At 40.3% G+C, this 24275-nt stretch overlaps 1 protein-coding gene across 1 annotated transcript in view; it reads left to right on the forward strand.

Annotated features, from left to right (window-relative positions):
• The first annotated feature begins 7102 nt into the window (after positions 1-7102).
• Positions 7103-24275, forward strand: part of ABCB7 (ATP binding cassette subfamily B member 7) — a 37938-nt gene continuing 20765 nt past the window's right edge. The window contains exons 1-4 of the mRNA XM_054839403.1: positions 7103-7305; positions 14296-14373; positions 16054-16140; positions 21115-21234. Of these exons, the coding sequence (XP_054695378.1) occupies positions 7135-7305; positions 14296-14373; positions 16054-16140; positions 21115-21234 (456 nt within the window). The 5' untranslated portion in view covers positions 7103-7134. The remainder of the gene's footprint in view (positions 7306-14295; positions 14374-16053; positions 16141-21114; positions 21235-24275) is intronic.

The raw sequence follows: 24275 nt of genomic DNA on the forward strand, positions 1-24275 counted from the left end.
AACAATTCCTGGTAGTGCCCATGAGCATCTCGGGGCGTTTTATGTAAGTGATCAGCCATGAAAACAATAGAAATTCAATAAAGGAATGCACACCAAAGTTAAGTTACTTAAACACAGTCATACAGAGTTGGCAGCAGAGGGGACATAAAAATCTGGAGGCAAAAGGCCAGCCTCTCGCTGAGCTGTCAGTTGGCATTGCCGGCATATGAGTGGCAATCGATGAATAAGCAGCATACTTTAGTTCAGTCAGCTTTTCACTTGAGAAAGGAGTCGTGTGGGAGTCAGAAAATGAACAAGGATTTTTGATTAGTGTTCAGTAAGTATCTACAGATTGATGCCAGGGCGTTACACTTCGATCCCAAAGATTCTGAGGTACATACATGCAAACACAGGACCAGGAAAAGGACAGAACTTCGTTGCCAGGAGCTAATTCTACAATTTGAATTTCCCCAAGTCTCTTTGCGTCTCACTTTGTGCATTTCAGACGTAGAATGGGAGCTACACTCAAAAAAAGGGCACAGGGAAATCCCTTAGGGAAGAGACGCAGACCCTCCATGGCCGGAAAGCAAAAAAAGGAACAAGAGTGACTAAACCCCACGAGACTCACAGGATAGGAAGAAGTAACCAGACTTGACAACTTACTGTCCAATACTTAATGAAATACTTGAAGACTGTTGCAGCAATATACAAGCAATACAACAAAGAATAGGCTAAGAACAGTAGAAAGAATTTGTAGTTAGAAAATCCAATGCAGTTATTCACCCTAGAGAACAAAAGCAAAGTTGAAATCAGGATACGTACAGCGCACAGGTTTGACACAACGATAACTATAGGATTTTTTTGGTTTTATTAATCCTGTTGCTTATACAAAACAATGTCATCAATAAATAGCTCCCCTTAGTGGTCAAAATGAAATATAACTACAGTCTTTTTGCTTTTCACTTGAAGACATTTACATACAAAACAAATAAAACCAAATTTGATTTTAATTCTCCATGCGTAGGATAACTCTAAAAAGGAAAAGAGGTAAAACAAAATGCAAAAAAAAAATCCACCAATCCGAGCACATGAAAAGCTAAATATTTGCTAGAAAAAGATCAAAAGAGAATACAGAATATTATAAGATAGGCCACTAAAAAAACCAACCAACCAAAAAAACCAACCAAAACCCAGAAGCTGAACAATGACTTCTTAAGCTAAAGTTTCATTTGTGATGGGCATAATTCCAATCATTCACAACCATGACAAAAAAATGTAGGAGAAAAGAAAGATAAGAACTCACCCCATCTCCTCCTTCCTTCCTTCCTTCCTAGATCCCAATGTGCGATTAAAAACTGAGTGCGAGCTGTGGGAAATAATGCTGAGCCTGCAAACAGTGATTCATTCTTACGGAGGCTGAAGCAATTCTTGAAGAAGAAACAAAGCCGGAACCATCATCTGCCACGTACGGAATTTCTCCTTCCCTGTCTGTCACACCCGGCAAGCCTTAGAGCTTTGTCAAAAACCCATCGAAACCCTCCCCGAAACAGTTGTTCATTAGGAACCCCGCTGGTTGCAGAAAGACTCCCTCGACACTCCTGGCTTTTTGCACCCCCCTCCCAGTGCGCTGCCTAAGAGGAGCTGGAGAAACGGTGCTGCCTCTCCGTGCCCTGAGGGGTGACGGTTCAGAAACGCTCAGGAGAAACTCCAGGCTGTTGGTGACCGCTCCGGGCAAGCCGGGTTTCCAGTAAGGAAGGAAGGTGAGGAGGGTCCCAGATTTGTTTTCCAGGCTTCTCCATTCCTTGGGATGCTCCTTGCTGCACCGGTCAGCCCCCTCCACCCAAAACAACCCAGCCTTCCCGTGCAACTCCTTCACAAGGCTAAAACTCCTTTAGCCAAGTCAGAGTTCCCGTAGGTTAATCGTCTCTGAGGCTCCCGTGGCCCAAGGCAGCGTTAAAACTCTGATGCCCCAAACTAGTCCCTATCTATTTCTCCATTTCCCTTTATTTCCCCCCAACATTTCAACTGCAAATTGTGAATCTTTGTTGAAATTGTGCATTTGTCTTACCACGTTTCCATGGCCAAACACCTCATTATTGGTGGCTTTTGAACAGGAGGAAAGAAAAGCTTACATTTGTGCCTTGGCCAAGACGAATGCTCTGCGGACAGAAGGCTCTGTGTTCTCCCATTTCCTTGGCAGGACTAAAAACCTTGGCCACTTTAGGGGAGGCTACTGTATTGGGGGGGGGGGGGAAGAAAGAGAGAAAGAAAGAGAGAAAGAGAGAGAGAGAGAGAAAGAGAAAGAAAGAGAAGAGAGAAAGAGAGAAAGAGAGAGAGAGAAAGACCCCGAGAAAACAACAAGAAGAAAGGCTCAGGAATGGTCTGGTGTGTTTGCAGTGAGCCAGAGCACAGGGCAGAACAAAACCTGGAGAGGGCAAAAGGATCAGGATGTGCCAAAGTAGAAAGCTGAGGTGAAGGAAGGAGGGACCGATGTGCTGAACAACAGCTTCTGGGGCAGCACGCCCAACCGCAGCAGCAGAGCTGTTGAGCCGTTTGGCTCTTGGTGGCCCCCAAGCTGAAACTGCCGATGCCGTATCACCGCCAGCGTCCCAGAGCCCTTCTGCACTCCTAGCCCCATTAGCCCATCCAGGGGACAGTGGGGCAGACGAACGTGAAATACAGCGGGTAGATGGTGTTGACTCCCTTGGGTGAAGACTCCTGCATTTCTGCACAGAATTTGGGCGTGTGCGCGGCGAGCAGCCTGTGCACACCTAATTCACTGCTCAGGCAGCGATCCTTGGTCCAGCATGTGCCTGGGAAAAGTCAGACCTGCTGGGGAGTCATGATAGATTTCATCTACTCACACCTCTGCTGTAAGCACTTGTCACTAAGTGAAGTTTATTACAACATTATAATCATATTAAACACCTTTTGCCTCCATGTGCCAGCACTTACATTTCTTCTGCTGAGCTACTTCTGTCATCTTTTCTTACTACAACTCTGGAGCTGTTGCAAATGGGTGATTTAGATCACTTAAAGAAGCACCGTCAAAGGTATTATCAAAAATGGTTTTAAGATGATGTTGTGAAAGTGCGACTTAACAAAGTTTGATGGCAGGGTTCACTCTATTACTGTATGGCACAATCATTTGAGCAGTGATTCAAAACTGTCAAGGCACAAATCAAAGTTACCAAGGCAAAATCAAAGTTACCAAGTCACGAATTAAAGTTAATGTACTACAAGGTTATGTGCGTATCACTCAACCAAAGATCTACTGTTGGTAAAAGGTTTCACAGCCTTGAGGAGCAACCTCGCGAGGTATCGCAGCTGAAGGGGAGATCACGCCATGCAGTCCCACTGCCTAGCAGGGAGAACTCAAACATGGCTCGCTTAGGCTGTCGTATTTATAGAACAAAGTGGTTGGCTTGTAGTCAAGTTCCATGCGATGGGAAAGGTATGTATGAGACTCCTTGTACGCACAACTGTCTTTGTTCCTTGATAAATGACTCTTGGGAAAGCCACCCACTATTGATGTGTTAATCACATGATTGGTGTTCCAAGCTCCTATGCATTGATGCTCACTGTGTTGCTGCTTCTTTGTGGGTTTTCACAAAACAGATTGGAACTAGAGGTGTTCTTTCTTGGCCTGTCTACAGCTCAGGCCTTTGCCTCCTTTGGAGCCTGAACCAAACTAATCTGAGTTTGGTTAAGGGGTTGAATGCATCCTTCACACTCCACTCCATGACTACAGTCAATCCGCTTTATGGACTCATAGAGTGACAGCATGGTTACCTCTTGCCTCTATGTCATAAATATGTGGGCTGTTGCAGATCAGTGGTAAGGGTACAATTATTTGCTTGTTTAGTTTAAATGTCACCATTCACATACAGAATCAGTTGATTGTATACACTTTACATGTTGGATTGACGTAATTTGTTTCATCTTTTGCCAAACTTTGATATACAGAATGATTATAAATAGTAAACACGATAAGGTTAAAACTAACAAAACAACAATTGGATGCAGCATCAAATTCAAAATTGCAGTTGCTGTTGGTGATCATCCAAAAAGAGTTTCCCACCAGTGATGTTCTCCATCCTTCTTCACTCTTTCCAGGACATGGTGTATCTTCTCTGCATCATGATGGACAGTAATCAGGGTTCTTTGTCCCTTGTTCCGAATTCTTTTTAGCAATTGACTCAGGTTATCATGTTGCAATGGTTTTCTTACCAATGTGAGATTCATTCCAATGGGGCAGGCAATAAATCTTGATACAGTATATAACCAGGTTGTAGCAATTAGTGGGACATGACAGGAGTTGAATAGTTAAAAGTCATATCCCATGATTTTGGTAAAATTACAAATACCAAGGAGATCCTCTGCTTCTACAGCTGCATCTACAGAGAAACTGGGTTGTTTTTGTTTTTTTTTTTTACCCTTTTTTTTGTGGCAAGCTACTTTAAACAGGATAAGTTTATAAAAACTTTTCTGTAGCTTTGTGTGTCTATAGCATGAGCTTTGTTCTGTTTAGGTGACACTGAGAGAAGGGGTTGTCGTGTTTCTGACCACTGTTGGTATATGGCCTCTATTTCTTTCTGTCTTTCTCAGGTGCAGTGCCTCCTACAGGTGTAAAGCATCTGGTATCATGTAAATAAACTGGTATCAAAAGGAGAAGGAGGATCAAAACTGGAAAAAAGATTGAAATAGTAGGGGGAGGAAATAAAATCAGCAGCACTGGAGAATTGTTAAAGAAGGAACAGCAGGTAAAGGCAAAATTTGCAGGGAAAATATTAATATCGAATATATTAAGTACCTTATTAGCCTTGAAAGTGTAGAAAAAAAATTATATGCATTAGCACAGAAAATGGAAATTCTAAAGCTGATTTTTTTGCTCAGTTCATGAAAATGGAATATAAAAATTATTAATTATAAATTTTTCACATAACCACTTGATATTGTAAGTATATACATAAATATGGAATGCTAGATTTTTCAGTGCAGTTAGTTTTCCCATGTTTTAGCCATGTTAATTCTAAATATCCTAAGTGAGGGGATACCAACTGTCCTATCACATTTCCAGTATGACAATTATTTGCCAGATATTTATTTTTCTTTAATTTTCCTGTATTTAATTTGATCCCATTACTTCCAGTACTCCTTCTTTCTACCATCACTAATAATTTCTCACCCTTCTTAAATGTTTACAGCATGGGGTATAGTTACCCCTTACTTATCTGTAAACTAAGCTGCTAGCATTTAGCACTTTTAATCCCTTTTTCAAAATTAATCACCTTCTCTCCACCAGTCTGCTGATGTGTTTTTTCAGTGTTAGATGAATGACAGAACATCATTTTCAATATTCCATCAGAACACTAAACATTCCTCTTTGTATTTCGTGACAGGAATATATTTATTTCTTATGCAGTTGGTGCTTGCTTCAGGACTTTAATACTGTGTGAGACAAAAAATTAGTGCTAGCCTGTACTAAAGAGGGTGAACGAAATGATCAGATGTGTGCTTTCCATCTTCAATTTTGGGGTCTCATTGGAAGTATGTAATGGCTTCTGTCACGCAGTGTACAGGCGTACAGAACCTGCTTTTCTCTCCGTATTTAACAAAGACAAGACTGTAATAATACAGTTGTCTCAGAATGGTATTGTGAGCTTTAACAATACACATTTGTCGAGTGATTTTGTACGTCTCCATCAGAGAGGCGTTAGAGCTATGTCAAATACTGCGATACCACAATTCAGGGTTCTTTTATCCACACACAGGATATTCTGTGTCATGCACGTCCAAAGAGCTTGATACAGTGGAAATACTGGACACGTATCATACGGCCGAGAGCCTGTGCTGCAGGTTGGATTGATCCCAGATGCTCCGTATCTGCATACGTACACCGTGTGTATGAAGGCTAGCTCAGCAATGCATATGGAAACATTGCAGAAACATTTGAAATCACTCAAAAGATGCTGTGGTGTTGGCCAGCATGTCTGTCCAGGCTATCCCAGACAGAGATAAAGATAACTTATGCCAAAGAGCCACAATTGCCATATTTTCCCTGTCCAAATTTCCATGTTGAAAAGGGCATGCTGAAGGAAGCGGATGTATGGAAGCCATAAGCCTAGAATTTCTGTTTATCTTGCTGAATGACACCGCTGGGCGGCACTGTTCAGACCAAGCTCTGCCAAATGCAATTATGATGAACAATTAGATTAGTGACAGAGAAATGTCACCTCTGTCGTTTAAAGTGAATCCTGGTCAGAAGCAAAGTCGCGTATCAAAAGGCAGGCTAGAGAAAACCTGCCTCATTAACAATCAGCTTTAAGCCAAGTGTCCTCTGCCTTCCTTCCTGTCTGTCTGTCTTTCTCCCCCGCAGATGAGCTTACAACTCTCCCTCAAGGCAAGAGCATCGGTGGTTGAGGTCTGATAGCTTTGAAGAAATCTTTATGTGATTAAAAATGCCACATAGAGTTACGGCTTCCTCATGGCTCTGCATGGCAATCAGGTGAGAGTAAGCCACAGAATATCTCTGTCTTCCTAGCTCGGTGTTTAATTAGAACCATACTATCGCTGCGTTACTCTGGTCTCAAAGGAACGATGGCTGAGCTGTGATCACGGGGCAGCTGCTCTGCGGGGTCCCCAAAACCTGTCGAGAGGGATGTCTGCCAGCTCAGGCCCCACTTCTCCGACAGCGACATCGATGTCCATCTGCACGGGGAGAAAGCGGGAGATCGCTGACCAGCGCCTTGGAAGAAGCACCCTACTGAACATGAGAGACCACAGAGTGCTGCCGTATCAACGGAGCTGCCGACCAACGTGAGCGATGCTTGCAGGTGCGTGGGGTGGCCTTGAGCCCCCCCCGTATTTCAACAGTAAAGGGTGCCTTTACCTGTGCGGTCAGAACAAACATCCCCAGGGGGTGACAGCTCGGGAATGACTTGGCTGCGCCCGTCTCCCTGGGGGTGCCGTGACGGGTGGGCGAGGGCTCTGCGGGGCGGGGGGCGTTGCCATGGCGACGCGCCCCGCCTGCGCCTCGGGGCGGTCGGGCCGGCAGCGGGGCCCCTCCCGCCGCTCCGCCCGCCGCTCCGCCCGCCGCTCCGCCCAGCGAGTCCGCCGCCGTCCCACAATCCTCTCCTGTCCGGCCCTCGCAAGATGGCGCTGCTGGGGGCTCCGCGGAGCCTGGCGGCAGCCGTCTCCTTCAAGCGGCGGCTGCTCGCCCTCGCCCTGCTGCGGCCTCCGGTGGCCGCTGCCGCCGCCTGCGCGTACGGCTGGCTTGGGGGGAGCGGGCGGCAGCGGGCACACGCCACCCCGGGCAGCGGTCAGGTGCGTGGGGGCGCCGGTCCCGGCCGAGGGCGGGCTGAGGAGGGGCGCCGGGCGGTGAGGGGCTGAGGAGGGGCGCCGGGCCCCGCGGTGCTGCCCCCGCCAGCTTTGTGAGGACGGCCCGTTTCATCCTTGCCTTGCCCGGTTGCCGTGTTGCAGGGGCCCGGTGGGACGGTGGGGAGGTCGGTGCCGCCGCCTCGCTCCCGGAAGCCGCCCGTGCGGTCAGCCCCGGCGGGGAGCTCCTGGCAGAGGGGCTGGGGCGGGCATGGCGCGGTGCCGCCCTGGCAGAGCGGTGTGCTCGTCGCTGGGAAAGTCTTGGGCAAGTTTGGGCCCAGACAGCTTCAGGCTGTACCTCTCCCTCCGGTGTGCTCGTGTCTAGATGACCGTCCTGGCTACGGTGCGTCCCAGCATTTGAGCGTCTTTTTGTGGACAAGCATTAAAAAAAACAATGCCTTTGAACGGATACCAAACGTTTGTATAGAGAGTAACTTACGCTGACAGCTAGTTTTGCTGTTATGTAGGGAAAGGAGATTGCACTTGGAATTCTTTCTGTCAGCAGTGGAAGGCTGTTCCAGTGAGTGATTTTTTTTTTTACAAGTAAAGAATTGAGTCCGTATCTCAAATCGAATGAGTCCAGCTTTCAGTAATTCAAAGGGATTTTTCAAAGTGATGATGGAAGTGCATCTCAAAGATGGACTGAGTGAACTTTCCATAAACTCTCAGATAGCTCTTACTTCCATTTGACGATAACCTTTTTTTAATTTTCACACACACACAGAGTACTGCTGTTTATGAGTAGCTTTTCATCGTTACCTGCCTTGATTAGTTGCCCCTGACGGGAAGACAAAATATTTTTCCTGTGTACTTGGATACATTAAAATATATCTGGGTACTCAGTATTGTCCAGTGTTTCTGGACGCTTATTTCAGATGTTAGTGAATACATAAACATCAGTGTTACCATGGTGATGTATAGAAGTATTAATTATAATCCTAATGTGAGAAATGCTAATTCTTGCTAATAAGTTATAATTGCCACATGTTGCTACATGTTGACTTGCACTAGATTTTCTGAACTAGAAAGCTAAAGCTACATCTGTAGTGTGTATATATATGTATATATCTCTGTAGCCTTTTAGGTTTTAGGCATTTCTGTGTTAGAAAGTGATCAATTACACATTTTCTTATGCAGTCTGGTGATGAATTTTTATGTCACTTCAGCATCAAGTTCTGTTTGGATGAAAATTAGAATTCATTAAATGCACAAGCAAAATCTTTCATTTTTTAAATAAAAACTTTGTGCCACATTATGACAAATAGGCAACATACTATGTAAATGTGTTGTACAAACTTATTTGATTGATTATTATCTAGCAGGAGGCTCAAACTTAGTCTTCTGGAGTTTTTGGTTATAATGTCCTTCAAAATTTTGGAACTAGTTGGCATGATTTAACACTTAATTAAATTTGCTGACAGAGGAAAATAGGAAAATGCACTGTCCTGGGATTTCAGTTTCCTTTTTTTTTTTTTTTTTTGGTCTTCTCATTTTTCAGCTAGTTCAAGAAATACTGTGCCTGTACCAACAGAAGTGACTGCCAAAAGTTGTCTAGGCACTTCAGCAGGTTGTGTTTCTACATGATTAGCCATTGATTTTTATAAATTAGGTAGTTTAGCATTTTTTAAAAATCTTCTGGGAGTGAGTAGGTACATCCTACTTTAGTTTCAGCTATTTAATTATTTTGCAATGTTTATACACTAATGAGGACTGTAAATATTTTTAATTGGCTTATTCTGGAAGCTTTTCTATATATTAAAAGAATTGAAGAAACACACCTGGTTTTGCATTTAAAAAGTACTTAAATTTGTTTGCCGTGGTCCTAAGCTGCACGCTTCACAGTCATCTGGGAATAAGGTTTAATGCAAGTTGGGCCTTCCCGGGAGGGCTTGCCTCCTGTGACATGATTCTGCCAGCGGCATGGTGCTTCTCACTGCTGTAGGAAAATCACTTTTGTGAGTAAAATCAACTGTACAAGCACAGTTCTGCTTCTATTGATAGAACTGCACAAATAGCAGAGGTTTGTGACAGTGTAGCTGTGCCAGTCAAGAGTTGCGCCTTTTACAGTTCAGAGTGGTAAACAGTATAGCCATAGCTTAACTTGTGAGAAAAAATGTGATTCAGGGAAGGAAAAAGCTCTGGTGAAGTATGACCATGAAAACAAAGTTACTAACCGTTCTTCTTGAAAAAGATGATTTCAAGCACTTACCTGTCATCCTTCTACTCTGCTTTGCATCTGTGCAGTACTTGAGCCCCCTAATCTTCATTGTTTCATGTCTATTTTAAGCTTTTTTTTTAAGTTTACAATTAATTGTAAGCTTAATTGTATTATAATACAATATATGTATTTTCTATGGCACTTGGTACAATGAGATTCAAATATAGTAGAGTTGTTTGGGTGCTGTTGCATTACAGATCCATATCTGTCTTCCCTCGCACTTACATTTTTCAGTAGTTTTGATTAGAGTCTTGTTTTTCTGAGTAATAAGACATGTAACAGTTGTATCCTGGAGAGGAAAATAGCTAAATTTATGGAGGGGGAAAAACAGATGTCATAAATATTGTGGAACTGTGATCAGACTCCATTTCTTCGTATTGAGATCAGTTTGTATTTCCGTAAATGTAGCTCCTTCAGTTCACCCTCCTGCGGTTGGAGTAGGCAGGGGTTCATCATGTCAAAATTTTTGAATTTAGGGTCTCTGCTGAGTGGTGATAGAAAGAATGGGCATGTTGGATGTGCTCTGCTTGGTAAACTTTGAAAAGTAACCAAGCAAAGACTGTATTTTTTTTTTTTTTCTGGAAGCTTAAGGTTTTTTTTTGTAGAACAGTTTGCCTGCATCCAAAACAAAAGCAGTGACAAATTCAATTTGATCTAAAACTTAAATGGATGGAAAACAGCATTTGACTGAAAAGGTCCAACAGTCTTTAACTAAGGATAATTATTTTACTAGGAATCTGTATAAGTCAAGAAATACACTGAGGAGTGTCCTTCAGAGAGGACTTTGGCAGTTGTAGAAAGCAGGGCTTTGTAAATTATTTTAAGTGTAACGGTAAAAAATAGAAGAGACTTTTTTTTTTCCTTGCATTATCTTGCCCTTCCAGCTGCCACACGAGATAAAGAGCATGTTGTTCTGCATAATTTAATAATATCCCTTGCTGTGGAAGTGGTTGTAAGAGAAGTTTCAGGTATTTTAGTTAAATTTATTTATATTCTCCCCCCCCCCTTTTTTTTTTACCTAAAGCCTGATTTATCCTGTAACTTTATACTCATGTTTATTGTTCTGATGTCCTTTTGCACGTCCCTGTGCATTGCTAAATTCTCTTCTCCAAACTTTGATGGTGGAGATGAACAGTGTGATGCATGGGAACTATTAATCAACGGTCTCCGTTAGTCAGCAGTCTTTACTGACAGATATTTGCTTTGTAACGGAGTATTTGAAATTCCTTGAATTACACTCCCTGTAGTAGGGGGTGCTGTGGTGTACGTTGGGGTGCCTGCTGTGATGCTGCATGGGTTTCCAGTTCTGCCACTGAGACGTGTTTTACTAAACAAGCCAAATGTGAGGGTATATTAATACGATGTTATGGGGGAAACTCCTTAAGGTATCTTTTTGTTAACCTTCTTGGTTTCATTTGCTCTAGGTGTGCATGCAGAGCAATTGGCTGTTGTTAAACGTAACTCCTGTGAAGTTTGTTGTTCATATTGGTGACAGTTTGGTCTGTATTTATAGCAGAGTATTTTCGCCTTTTCTCTCATCTTCCTCTACTCTTTCCTATTTATCTTTTCCTTTCTTGCCTTGCAAACTCAGCAAAATTAACAGTGGGATTTGAATACTGTACAGGTACTTGAATCCTACCTTTTGTTGTCTTTTCTGTTACAGTTAATTTAAAAAAACCACCCCCATTAGATTAGTGCAGTATGTCTGGAATAGTATGTAACATACTCCAGATAGAAGCTTCTAAGTATGGATTTGACCTTGTGCAAATGTGTTTAATCCCTGTTGTTTGTTTGCATTTATAGTATTTAAACTACTACCAACAGTCACGACACTTTAGCAATATGACTTTTATGTGCAATCAGTACTAGACATCTGTTTCATGCTTTAGAGTATATAGAATCATATCCAAAAATACATTAAAAGAACATAATGGTACAGAGGCAGGCATTCAAAAGTTAGGAAATGCCAGAATTAAAGTTCCCTGCATGATTTCTTAAATTCAGAAGTAAGCAGGACTTGCTCCTGCTCCTTTAAAGCAATAACCTGCTACTTTTATCTGTTGCAATAAGGTTCAAGTATGCCTTTCCTTTGTAGTCTTAAATCTATTGGGAAAGAGTTGTCGTCAGGGCAAGTGGAGTCCCAAGTCTGCCTGCAGGATGTGCAGGGAGTGACAGTGTAAGCTGCAGTCCTGCTCATTTGGGCAGTTTTGCTAATAATACTGTGATGGCCGGAGGACTTATCAGTGAAGTAAATTGTTCACCTTGATTAATTCTTTATTTCTTTGCTGAGACTTGGCTTTTAGCAGGAGATTGCAAGAGGATTGAAACCTCCAATCTTCCAGGCTCAAGACTGAAAATAAGAACTTAAGTTTTCCTGTGTACCTTGTGCAAGTCTTTTCATCTTTTTTGCTCTATTCACCTCTTAGCCTATAAACTGTCACGGGGTTAATGCAGTAAGTGAGACCAGATCTGCTGGTGTTTCAACAGAAGCTGTTTCTGTGGTGGTGTTTGTCTCATATGTCAGTCAGAAGAGAACTTTGTGAACTTTGGGGTCAAAGGATATGAATTATTAATAAAATATTTTTATGATGCTCTATGAGTCCACTCTAGAAGAACAGTAATTAGCTTCTTTCCAATAACTGTTGGAGCATCAGTTGTCTACTCCCATGTACTAGGAATATACAACAACAAAAATGCCTTTAGAGTTAAATACCTGAATTTTGATTCTTACTGTACTCAGGATTTTTTTTTCTTGCAAGGCTGAGCAGGAGAGAATGTTACTGCTCAGGAGAGGTTCCAGCTGGGTTGTCTTAAGAGAAGCCAAAGCATGGTTGTGAGCAGTGGTTCATCAGCCCCTAAACTCTTGTTTGGCATGGTGTTAACAGTCTCTTATCAGCATCATGTGTTTAAGGAAGTATAGATGCTGGCATAAGGATGCTGAGGGTTCAGTATGCTGACTGCGCTCTAGGCTGTAGGAGACTGGAACTCTGTCTCCTTAGTGTGAACACAGGACTTGTTGGTATTAAGCCTCTCAGGCTGGATCATGTTTCTGCTATGAATTCTAAACTGTCATAATTTAATCCGTACTGCTAAATGGCCTCTGACTGGTGAAGCCAGTGGAGTTGTATTGCTGTAACTGCGTTTGAATTGGAGAACGCTGCTGCCTTTTGTCTTGGTTGTACAACTTAATTTCATGTTGGATCCTAGGTACTTCCCAGATAGCGGTTACTGCTTAGAGTGCTTACTCCTCCTCTTGCATGTTGGTGGGAAGTTTATCCAAAATAACCATGCCTTTGTAATGGTTACATTAATTTGCAGTAACTTGGGGTGTGCATCTTGAGGTCCTTCTCTTTTTCCATTATATTTTCAGTTTATGAAACTGTCACTGCTGATATGGAGAGCATATTAGTTTAGATGGAATCTTCTGTGCTGACATGAAACTGTAAAGTTATGAATGTATCTACAATGAAGTGTTTTATAAATGTAGCTCCTTCATTTAAACCAGGTCTTGGAAGCATCAGGGTAGTTCACCCAGGCTAGTTAGCTCTACTAAGTGCAAAATGTATAATTCTCATGTTTGCTCTTTCTCTGTATGTAATGTCATATAATGGAAATGTTTGAAATAAGCAGGTCCCATGTGGTGACTTGTGGGGGAATGATCTTCACTTTCTTAAAAATGACTGCCTAAATTATAACTTATGGTATGTGTCTTAGGACAAGAGCAAAGGAATGTTTAAGGCAAGGTATAAAATATATGAAGGTGCAGCTGTTTGTCAAAGTGAAAAATACCCTTTTTTTTTATGATCAAGTTCTTTTTTTTCTTTTTTTGACATTTGTCCTTTGCCTTGGGCTGACAAGCAGTTCTTTTGCTATTTTGCTCTGTGTTAGTGACTTTTATATAGTGTGAGGTATATGCTTAATATTGCAACAGAGCAGTAAAAGATTTAATATTGAATGTGTCAAAGATGGTGGCACCATCATTGCTAACCAAAAGAGAGGTCCGTGTTTTGCCACTGGGGAAGCGCTGCCAGCTAGCTCACCTAAGGAAAAGAAATGGTCCTTTGAAACTCTTGTGGAAAATTAATTGCTTTCAGTGTAACATGTAAAGCATGCTACAGTTGGTGCCTAGCAGTATATCTATTAAAGATGCATTGATGGATCTGTGAATATTGGGTATGTTGTGTCCTGCTTACCTAAAACTTGTAGTCAGCAGTGCTCTAATTTCTGATAGCCCCAGTGCTTCCCAGTTCAGAGCTGCAGCTTTGATGAGCCTTGTGGTCTACGAGACAAACATGGCATGAGCTGAGCTAAGAGGAGTTGGAAATGGCAGAACCTGTAAGCATAAGAATAACAATTCATAATGAAAAACAGAACAAAAGGCTATTTGAAAGAAGTCTGAAGACAACCTGGGAGAAAATTAAAATGAGAGGAAAGGGAAAACTTTGGGCTTTGTGGTACAAAAGAAACGAAGTCTGATGGGAGTGGGGATTTAGGGAAGGGTTCGTTGTCACTTAGCATTTTTAATGGTTGAATGTAATTTATTTTACAGCTGCTCCCCACCGATTTTCTTTTGTGGTCAGTTGTTAAAAAACAAAGCTGTCTGCCCTGTTTTCATGTTATGCTTGTTTACGTAAACTAGATGAATATTCTCTGAATGTGAAGTGCATGTTCTACAGGACTCCATTTTCACTTTCCTCCCCCCCCCCATTTTTATTCTGTAGATTCCACCAATCTGCAAGCAAAGATCATGGCACAGTCCGGGGGGAGATTATTCGAGGCCGTTATTAGAGGCTTCAGAGGTAGGTATAGATTGTTGTTCTTCCTGCTTGCATGTCAGAGGAAACTCAAGCCCTTGGAGCATGTTTCAGTTTAGTCTTCTGTTGGTTTTGTTTTTTTTTTTAAACTTCACCATTTACAGTTTTGAAATGCAGCAGGTTAAATGGCAAGTTATGTTTCTGCCTCTAGACAAGGAGATAACTTTGCTTAGAAGCTTCAGAGTGTTGCACTCTCCTCAAGAAGTCTTTTTGAATCTTTAGAAACTGATGCTAATACAGTAACTTACAAAGAAGAGTTCTTAAAATTGTAGATTTTATGTGTTGATACTTAGATTTATGTTGTCAGGCATAGAAAATACCAGTGCATAGAAAGCTGTGAGTTTTTCTTGAGTATGTATGAGGGCTTTATTACTGCAAAATTCTGCTTAGGTTGTGGAATATCAAGAAACCATGGAAGTTTATTCTCATCATTCTGAGTGCCAGGATGTCAGGCTCTTATTTCTAAGAGGTCTGCTTGCCTTATTACTGATGTAAACATAAGGAAGATGCAATTTTTACTGTTTGTGGAATAATTATGACACATTTCTAAGTAACGCAGTTTGCTTGAATGAAGCTAGGAAATGTATTTGTCTTGGTTTTTTATTATTTAAGAAACCCCCACTCATAGAACTGACTTAAGCAGCTAAAATCTTTGGAGGGTCATTGGGACTTCAAAGCATTAAATCTGTCTAGATTGTTTTTTATAATACTTTTCTTTAAAATATGAAAAGTGAAATACTGATTTGGGAAACCCTGAGGTCTGCTATCAAACTATATACATAAACTGAGATTCCTAAAGAGCTTTTACATAACTTGAACCCAGATATTGTCAACATGTAGCAAATCTTTTAAACAAAATGCAGACTTTTCTTTGAAAAGCTTTAACACATCCATTGTTTGTGGCAGGCACTTTGAAGTTGAACTTGGAGCAATGCCTAGTGTCAGTGAGTTCTTATTTTTTAGTACATCTACGTGCATTAATAAATTCAGAAATTTTCTCCTTATTTATTTAGCATGGAATCTTGGACACATGCTAAGAGAAGTGAGCGTTTGTTTTTAAAAAGCAGGTCCTTTTCCTAACCTGCCCCTGTACATGCAGTACGTGGATTGCAGCAGGGGCTCTGGACCAGGATAACTTGTACCTTGTCAGATGGCACCAGTAGGTGGTTCTCATCCTGATAGGAAAGAGAAGTGTGAAGCAGACTTATTTATTAACTTTATGTGGAGGCAAAATAAATCTTTATGTACATGGAAAGAGTCCAATTGCTTAAGTGTGTTCCACTTAACATATAAATGCGCCTGAGTACGGTTATCCTCCAAAACTTTGGTTTTTTTTCTATGTTCTTTAGTCCACTTTTCAGTTCTTTTAACTGAACATTTTTGTCCTTTTCAGTCTTTTTAACCCAAATATGTAAGGCTCTTATCTTTACTTCCTGGCTGCTTGGAACATGCTTTTTACTATATTACTAGATTTATAGTCCCTTTCTTACTGTTGTTTCCTTAAGCAAGGCAAAGGTTTTTTTAGAGCACGCTAATATCTTTTATTAAAGCAAGCTGAAACAGTTGGAGGATGAGGTGAGGAATACAGACTAGTAGTTCTTTTTATTGGCTTTTACATGCATGTTTCCTGAGGTTCTTGCAAATTGACTTTTCATTTTCACACAGATCCTCCCAAGGTGGCGACTGATAGAAAAGAGAATGTGTTGGCATGGTCATGCAGGTGGAGGGCTTCACACAGATCCAAAGGAAGGGGTAAAAAATTGCTTAATTAGTATTGCTTTTTAAATAAAAAATGTGATCCGCTCCCTGCCCCCCCCCCCAAAAAAAAAAAAAAAGCTGAAGACCAAGCAACAATTTATGAAAAACTGCATTGGTAGATATTTGAATACTGTAGTGGAGTAGATACTGTTTAATTGTCAATGTAGGCTTACCAGCTCTTAAATCACCAAATGCTTGTAATAACTGTGTTGGAAGTGTTTCAATTGTTTTATTAAAAATATAATCTTAGTGTCACACACTCCTTTGAAATTAGCCTGTGTTAAGCCTTTTTTTTCATGGAAGTTATGTTCCATTGTCATTTATTGCGGGTTTTTTTATTCTTGTTTATGACTGATACTTCCCTGTGATTTGACATTCAGGATAGTAGAAATCATCTTGTGGATGCAAGTTAGTGCATCAGTTGGTAAAATTGCAATCGAAGCAGGGGGAGAAATAATTAAACTGCATGTATTTTTTCTTGGGCTTAATGTTAATACATCTGATATATTTTGATTATTTACATTCAGGAACTTAAAATAATTATGATAGGTATGTAAGGAGAAGCAGTATCTTTTATTAGACCAAATGATCACAGTTAGAAAATGAGGCAAGCTTTTGGTTAAAACAACACAATATAAACTTTGCATGATTAAAATTGCAAAATCAAAATTCTTGAATGTATGTAACACTTATTTTCTCACTTCCTGTGCAAACTGGCTTCTGATATTTGTGTGTATTTGCGGAATGATTCTGCGTGATGATTATAACTTGTTTAAACTTGGGTGGGATTTTCCTAAAACCAGTGAAGACCATGTTGATGACAAACTGAAATTTCAGTGCAGAATCCAGGTCTTTCAGGGCTGGTTTGCTCATGCTTAACTGTGATAATGTCTTTCCTGCAGCCTCATTTGTAAAGAAACTGAAGAGTTAAACCTAGGATTTCTCTTGTATTTTGGTCTGAGAGTTGTCCCTTCATTGAATCCAAACCTGTGTGCTACAGGCAAAAGTCAGGAGAGATGCTACCAAAATTTATGAAATTCCCTCTTACTAACAAAGCATAACCTAAAGTATAGCCAGCTTGTTTTAGCAAACATCTGTGATCTTTTCTGCATAAGGCACAGGGGGAAACAATAATTGGACATCTTCAGTCAGTAGTACTGCTGGCTCTGCATGTAACATTAACTTCATACTAATTTTAAGACCCTCCTTGCAACAGGTGCAGGCTCTTTCAAAGATTTTCTAAGCAAAATGGACTTTAAAGTTAGCAGGCTATCCTTATCTGTGTTTACCCTAATTATATATGTTATGGAATATAATTATTATGGATTGAATGTCTCCTGTAAATGGGAGGAGGGTATTGTCCCTTGTGTTGTCACTTTGGTGATCACGCATCCCGTTGGGTTTAATTATTCTTGGGGTTTTTCTTCCTTCTAGAATTTCTGTTCACCTGAGTGTGTTGATTGACTGAATGTTTCCTGTTTGTTGTCATAACATCATTTTTTGCAACTCCATGGAAAAGACTATTTTTTTATGTACATAGAACAAACTCACCCTCTTATGATTCAGTTGCAAATCCATTTCACAGACTCAACTTCACAACTGACCTATCTTCAAAAATACCACAGGGGGCTGTTTATTCTTTCTTTTAAAAAAAGCTATTTCCTGAAATGCAAACATTTTTTCAGCTAAACCCCTTTGCATGTGGTAGGCAGCTTGCAGGACAAATCCATTTAATCATTATAGATATTACATGTTTAATCATCGTGTATTTTCTTTGTTACTACTTCTCAAAGGTCTACAGTTTAGCATCATTCAGAAACTTAAATTTCAGGGTTTTCTCTGGTCAGAAAGGAAATTGAAAGTTCTGTTTAACAAAACACTAGTAACGTTAAGGAATAGTGGATGTTCCTTAACACTAAAACTCACTAGGAGTAGGTCAGCCAGAAATTTTGATGCCAGCTGATATTTTCTTATTCTGCTAGGCAGTGTAAATATTCCGGTGGCATTCTCTGTTCACCCATTACTTGCAGCTATTCCTGTATAAGCCAATCCTCTGACTTTTTTATTTCAATAAATTGAGTTATAATGTAGTTAATGTGGGATGTTGTCATTTAAGGCTGTTGTCTAACTAAACGATTACCAGCTGTTAAGGATTGTCCAGGAGACAATACTGAAACTGAAAACAGTATTTTTCTTTACCACCTTTGGGGGTTTTTTTTGTGTTAGTCTTTTGTACACAGAATAGACAGGAATAAAAACTGGTGTGTGACTTGTTGCTAAGTGGACATGTATTGCTTTCTTATGGAAAGACCGATAGTCATGATGGAGCCCTGATAATTAGCTTTCCCCTACCACCATTTCACTCAGTTGCTATTTAGTTTGCTAGTCATTGCTTGCCTTCTGTGGAGGGATGGATAGTTTGAAGACAAAAGACTATACTTTTTTCCCCAAAGTTTGGAAGGAAGATTCAGGCCCTAGTTTGACATTTATTTAAGCTGATAAGGCAACTGAACAAAGAATCTTACCTCCTCCTCACTGCAAGCTGCATATCACTGACAAACAATCTAAATGCCTCCTGGTATTAAAAAAAAAAAAAAAAAAGTTCTGTTCTTAGCCATGCTTTTTCTCATCCTACTGAATGTATAGGTTTACCTGACTCTTTGAGACGAAACCCTGCAGCAAACACTAAAGAGTTTTCTCCCAGTTTCACAAACGGAATCAGTTCGTTAAGGTGTTTCATGAGCTCCAGAGGTGTTGCGAGAAAGGGGCTAGCACTGTACAGCTGAGTGCTGCAAAGAGGAAAAAGCTGGGGAGGAAGCAAGCTGTTAGTGGTTTGCAGGATAACCTCGTGCAAATGTAAGACAGCTTGTGCTCGTACAATAAAGAGGATAATACAGCTTCCAGAGTGAGTACACAGGGAGCCAGGGTCTTTTTTTCCTTCATCAGCAATGACAGCTTAAATGCAAGTCAAACTACCATTTTCTTCCATCATGCTTCTGATAGCTCATCATCCTGGCATAGGCTTTATCCATAAAGGCCACGGGGTCAGCCCAGCGATTGCTTTGCAATACTCAGTCTTGGAGACTGTGAAGAGGAACTATGACTTTCTTTGTTCTCCTCTTTAGGTATTTCAAAAGGTCCAGAACCTGGATGGGATGAGTGGGGGGGACAGGAAGATAGTTGGTGTTCATTCCTTTGCAAATAGTCTTCAGTATTTGGTAGTGTGTTTTAAAAACGTGCTGTATTCAGAAAGAAGAAAAGGCTTTTCTTCTTTGCTCCCTGCTATATTAGATTTATAATACTTATCCTTCCATTCCTTCCATTTCTATAGAAATAAGCCTTGGAAGAACATATAAAACATTCCCACCACTTAAAAGGGGGTAAAATAAATGCATCTCTTACCCTTTTTATATACCACAGAGAATCAAAAAAGGGCCTGAGTCCATTAAACAGATTGCTCATTTTAATTCTTAATGTTGCCGCTTGCGTATTTAAACCGTTTTCAACTCATGTTTCTGTACAACAGTACCATTTATTTCATGGTAAACTTTGATGTAATATGTGTGCATTTTGCATCTCCTTTGATATTTCTTCTTGTTCCTTTGCAAGGCCTTTGGCAAATGACTGGCTGCCTTCTGACTTTTTTCTGAACGGATTTACTTCTGTCATCGTTCAGAGCCATGAAGAAATGGAAATAGATTCCTTGTTTGCAGCCAAAGTATTTTATTCTTTTTAATAGCTTTTCTGTGCAAAGTCTGGCTAGCCAATAGCAACATATAATTAGAACTGCTCTGGTTGCACTAGTATCTTTTGCGTTAATGCAATACCATTTTTTTAACTTCCTTTTAACCTGTAAGTGGTGATCAAACATTTTCCAAATGTTTGAACTGCTATTTATGCATATCCTTAGCTCAAATGGAAAGATTCATGTATATGCTGCAGCAGATACCTCCATCTCCTGAATGGGTAGGACACAACAGAAACAGTTTTGCATCCTCTCTTCACTTACAAATCTTTCATATAACCATTTTTTTAAAAGTCGTTTGAAATGTGCTTATACTGCGTAATGCTCCAATACATTTGCAATTGTTGACAAAACGCAATCTCTCTTCCCCTTTGGTTTTCTTTGAAGCTGTGACTAGAAACACTGAGATGAATTTTCCGGTGCTTTTAAAAGCTTACATTTATAGGATTGGCTTCCCCGGTTGCCTCAGCAATCTTAACTTTTAACAGCACTCTCCTTTCTGGCTCATTCACACTGGACCTTAACAGAGAATTTCTATTCTAATTTGTTTTCTCCTCAAATTTGAGGAAGGAGCATTTAAAGTACACAATCTAGTGAGGGAAACATTAAAACATATTGTAAAATTCCCCCTTCCTACTAGCTTCAGTAATGAAAAGTCATCTTTAAAAGGTGTGGACTAACTTCCCCCCCCCCCCCCCAATATTGCCTGAAGTGGAGAGATTAGCTGCTACTTGCTGCCCTCCCTTCAGCTTTAGATAACCTTCCTGTCTTTCAAGTTAACCCCAGGGTAGCCAAGAGAGGAAAAAGGAGTTGTTGGTACTTGTGCTGTGTGTTACTGCATGTGCTCTTACTCTCCGTTGGGTAGCGGGGTTGAGGCTTCTGCTAATATATTTATGTTTAGCTTGGGAGGATAGTGGAATGTATCTCAAGCATAACTGATACAGAAATCTATCCATCTGTAAAATAACCTATATTTATGTAAAAAAATACAACAACCAAAACCAACAACAACCACCAAAAAATAAATAATCCCAAAACAAAACCCCCAAAACTGCAAACCAAAAAACCTGACGTTTCTCAGGAAGACTTGTTAACTGAATTGTGGTCTTGTTTATGATCTTGTTTAGTGATCCAAATGTATAAAATTCCTTCTTCTTTATACAGTTATTTTGTTTCCTGGAGTCTCTTTATAATGTGATGCTTTTGTTTGTTCTTTCCAACAGCTGAAAGAGATAGATGCCAAAAAGATTATCAGAGCAATGTTGTCTTATGTGTGGCCCAAAGACAGACCAGACCTGAGAGCCAGAGTAGCCATATCTCTGGGGTTTTTAGCAAGTGCAAAGGTAAGAACAGGTACTTCATTGTACTGTGATAGTTACTATTCATCTGGAGTTCGTACAAGGAATAATTTTCTTTTTTATTACTTAAGGGCTTTTACAATCTTCAGATGTCTTTTTTCTGTATGAGGAGCAGTAACAGCTTGGATTTTGTAACTGTATGTGGATGCATGTGATAGACATATGTGTGGTTGGGGAGGTGATGATGATGACCAGAACTTTTATTTCCCTGGCTAACATTAGATTTGTCCAGGTTCTTCCATTGCCATTTAATCATTGACATCACAAGTTATGGGAAATGTGAGTTAAGGGTTGCTTACAGATTTTCTCTTCTTGGTTGGTGCCGTATCTGTCAAACAGGATTTCTTCAAGGTCCTGTATCAATTTTCAGCTCTGAACTTAAGCAGTGTGGTGGTACCCACTCACAAGTCTTGTCATGCGTGGAAAAGAAGATTTGAGCTTCAGTCTTTTTTTGGTATTTCTCTCTGACGTGACAGCGGAATTTCTGTTGTTTCAGGGACTCCTCTGTTGTCCTAATGTGAAAGAAGCTAATTTATTTTTTATATTGAATCATGCTTTTGTTCAAAGGATTTTTCTTGTAGTGTTTTGATTATGAAATGGAGGGTTGCTCTTACTGTTACTTCATTGTGTGAAGGGATCTCTTATACTCTTGCCTGCATCAACATTAGCGTTTATTGGTTCTTAGAAGGAAATCGGCATGCAAAAAAGCTTTCCGCAGATTAATGGAGGATATAATTCAAATTTTGTGCAAACCTTGTAGAAATAGCTCAAAAGAGCAAATGTTAGCTTTGTGCAAAAAATCTTTTGCTTTTGGGAAAAAAAAAATTGATTGTGAGTAAATTGAGTATCATTGAGATGTGTGGCTCAACTGACTTCCTTCAAAGTATGGCAATTTTAACCGAACGGAAAGCTAGTATTAGTATCTTGCTGGGATAAGCTAAAGTAGGTACTACTTAGCAAGGAGTTTTAGCACTTAAGCTAGTTGCACTGGCAATTTATTAGCAGTCAGCGACATTGCCACGTTATGAAAAGAGAGAAGGAACAAAATTCAGCTGTGTAGGTGATAAAGGAAGAGTACTTGGAAGAGAAATATGCTCATTTATTTGAGCTGAAGAAGAAAGGCCAATCACTTGGTCTGCAGCTCTTTCTCATGAGCAATCTATCAGGTGCTAGCTGGTTCTGTTTACAATAGATATTTTGGTTTGTGCTGCTGTTCAGGATGTTGTTGATAATGCAGGTGACAACATGCAGAATATGGCATGTGTCTACAAGTAAACTTCCACCCTTTTGGTATGCTCATGCGAAATATGCAGCAGTACTTTCGATTACGCTTAAAAACATTCTGGGAAGCTATCTGCTCCAAATGCAGAAGCTAGGAGCATTTTGCCTGTATACTGTGTAGTTGTCCTCCCCATAATAATTAACTGATTTATATTCTTGGTTCATTGTGGTTTTGTGATGTATATTTAAGAATACGCCACTTAACAGATGGATATGAAAAATCTTCTAACTCGTTTATCTTTAAAGCCTGTAATTAATAATGTGGATAATAATCTGAAGGGAATTTCTAAGTAAGTTTGAAGTTTTTTATTCTCTTTCTCTTCTGTTGTTCCCCCCACTTTCCTAATTTGTTGAGTTATATGATGGAGAATGTGAATCCAGAATCTAATCCTGCATGTGGCAGCATTGTACCTTGCTTTTAGGAACTCTGTAAATGTTTCAAGCAGCTTTCTGGGGTGTAACGAAAACCAAATTGATGGCCAGGATTGCCTGACTCTTGCATATAGCTCAGTATTCAGTATAATACAGAGCTGTTATATTTCTACTGGGAGGGAGAGACGTTTCCCCTGGTCAGAGAACCAGATGCTTAATTGCTCTTTGGGGAAGTAACTGGATGTTTGGATCTCTCTTAAGTGTTCTCTTAAATTTCCTACTTCAGATTCTGTACAGGCAGCCTGGAAGCCTGATGTCCAAAGCAGATTTCCAGAAGGAAAGAGGAGAAAACCTCTTGAGCTTTGCCCAGGTTACCTGTTAAAGCAGAAGCGTTTTGTGAGAGAGTTTGTTTTGGAAAACTAGGATTTCACTGGGAAAACACACAACAAGGTCTCTGCAGAATATGTATTATTACTGACTGGAGTGAAAAATTACACTCGTCTTCTAGCTATCCTTTGCTAATGTTCTTGATTTGGTTCTGTTTCTGATAGACCACACAAGCAGTTTGCTAAAGTTTCTTTGCCGGGCAGTTGTGTCAGCACAAGAATGCCAGCGTACCTTTCTCCTCACTTCAGTCCTGGCCCAATTTCTTTGTTCACTACAAACTGGTCTGAATCAGAAGGATTTACATCCTTGTAATAGATTTTGCCTAAAGGCTGCTTGTTCTTATGGGTTTTGCATAGAGAACTGTATGGTCACAATGGCTACTGGTCACCTTCCCCCATAAGAAATAATTTTTTTAAGCCTTTTGGCCAGTTCAGTCTGAGATGGTCAAAAGAGTTTGTTGAGGTTTTATACCTCTATATTTCTAAAGAAGTTTCCAGTTACAAGAATGGATTCAGATGGTGACTCTGAGTCAGAAGCTGTAGGGAAGCTTTGATTTTTATTGCAAGAAAACTCCAGAGAAGCCACAGAGGAGAGGTAGGCTGTGAAATCCTTAGGCACAGGAAAAACTTTAGGAGTTCATGCCCGGTTTGATTTGGGCTGGCTTACCCACAAAACACAAAGAACCTGGAGATCATACCTCCTTGTCCTGCTGCTTGAGAAATAATTTGTCTTATTTCTTATTTCTCTTTCAATCTTCTAGTTCAGTGAAGTTCAATTGGAAAACAAAAGCCAGTTTGGGTGCAGCTACTGAAGAGCCTGCAGTTACAATCTGTCTTGACTCTTTTTGTGGGGCTCAGTTGCCTGTCATTGAACAAATAATTGTGATTTTTGGTTCCTTTTTGTCTACACATAACTGCTAGTAGTATTGTTAGCCTTCAAAGTGAGCTGTTTGTATGGCTTTTTATGACTGGGAGTCTGACAGGATG

This window comes from Grus americana, chromosome 12 (genome assembly GCF_028858705.1).
Source record: "Grus americana isolate bGruAme1 chromosome 12, bGruAme1.mat, whole genome shotgun sequence".
In the NCBI taxonomy this organism is placed as follows: domain Eukaryota; kingdom Metazoa; phylum Chordata; class Aves; order Gruiformes; family Gruidae; genus Grus; species Grus americana.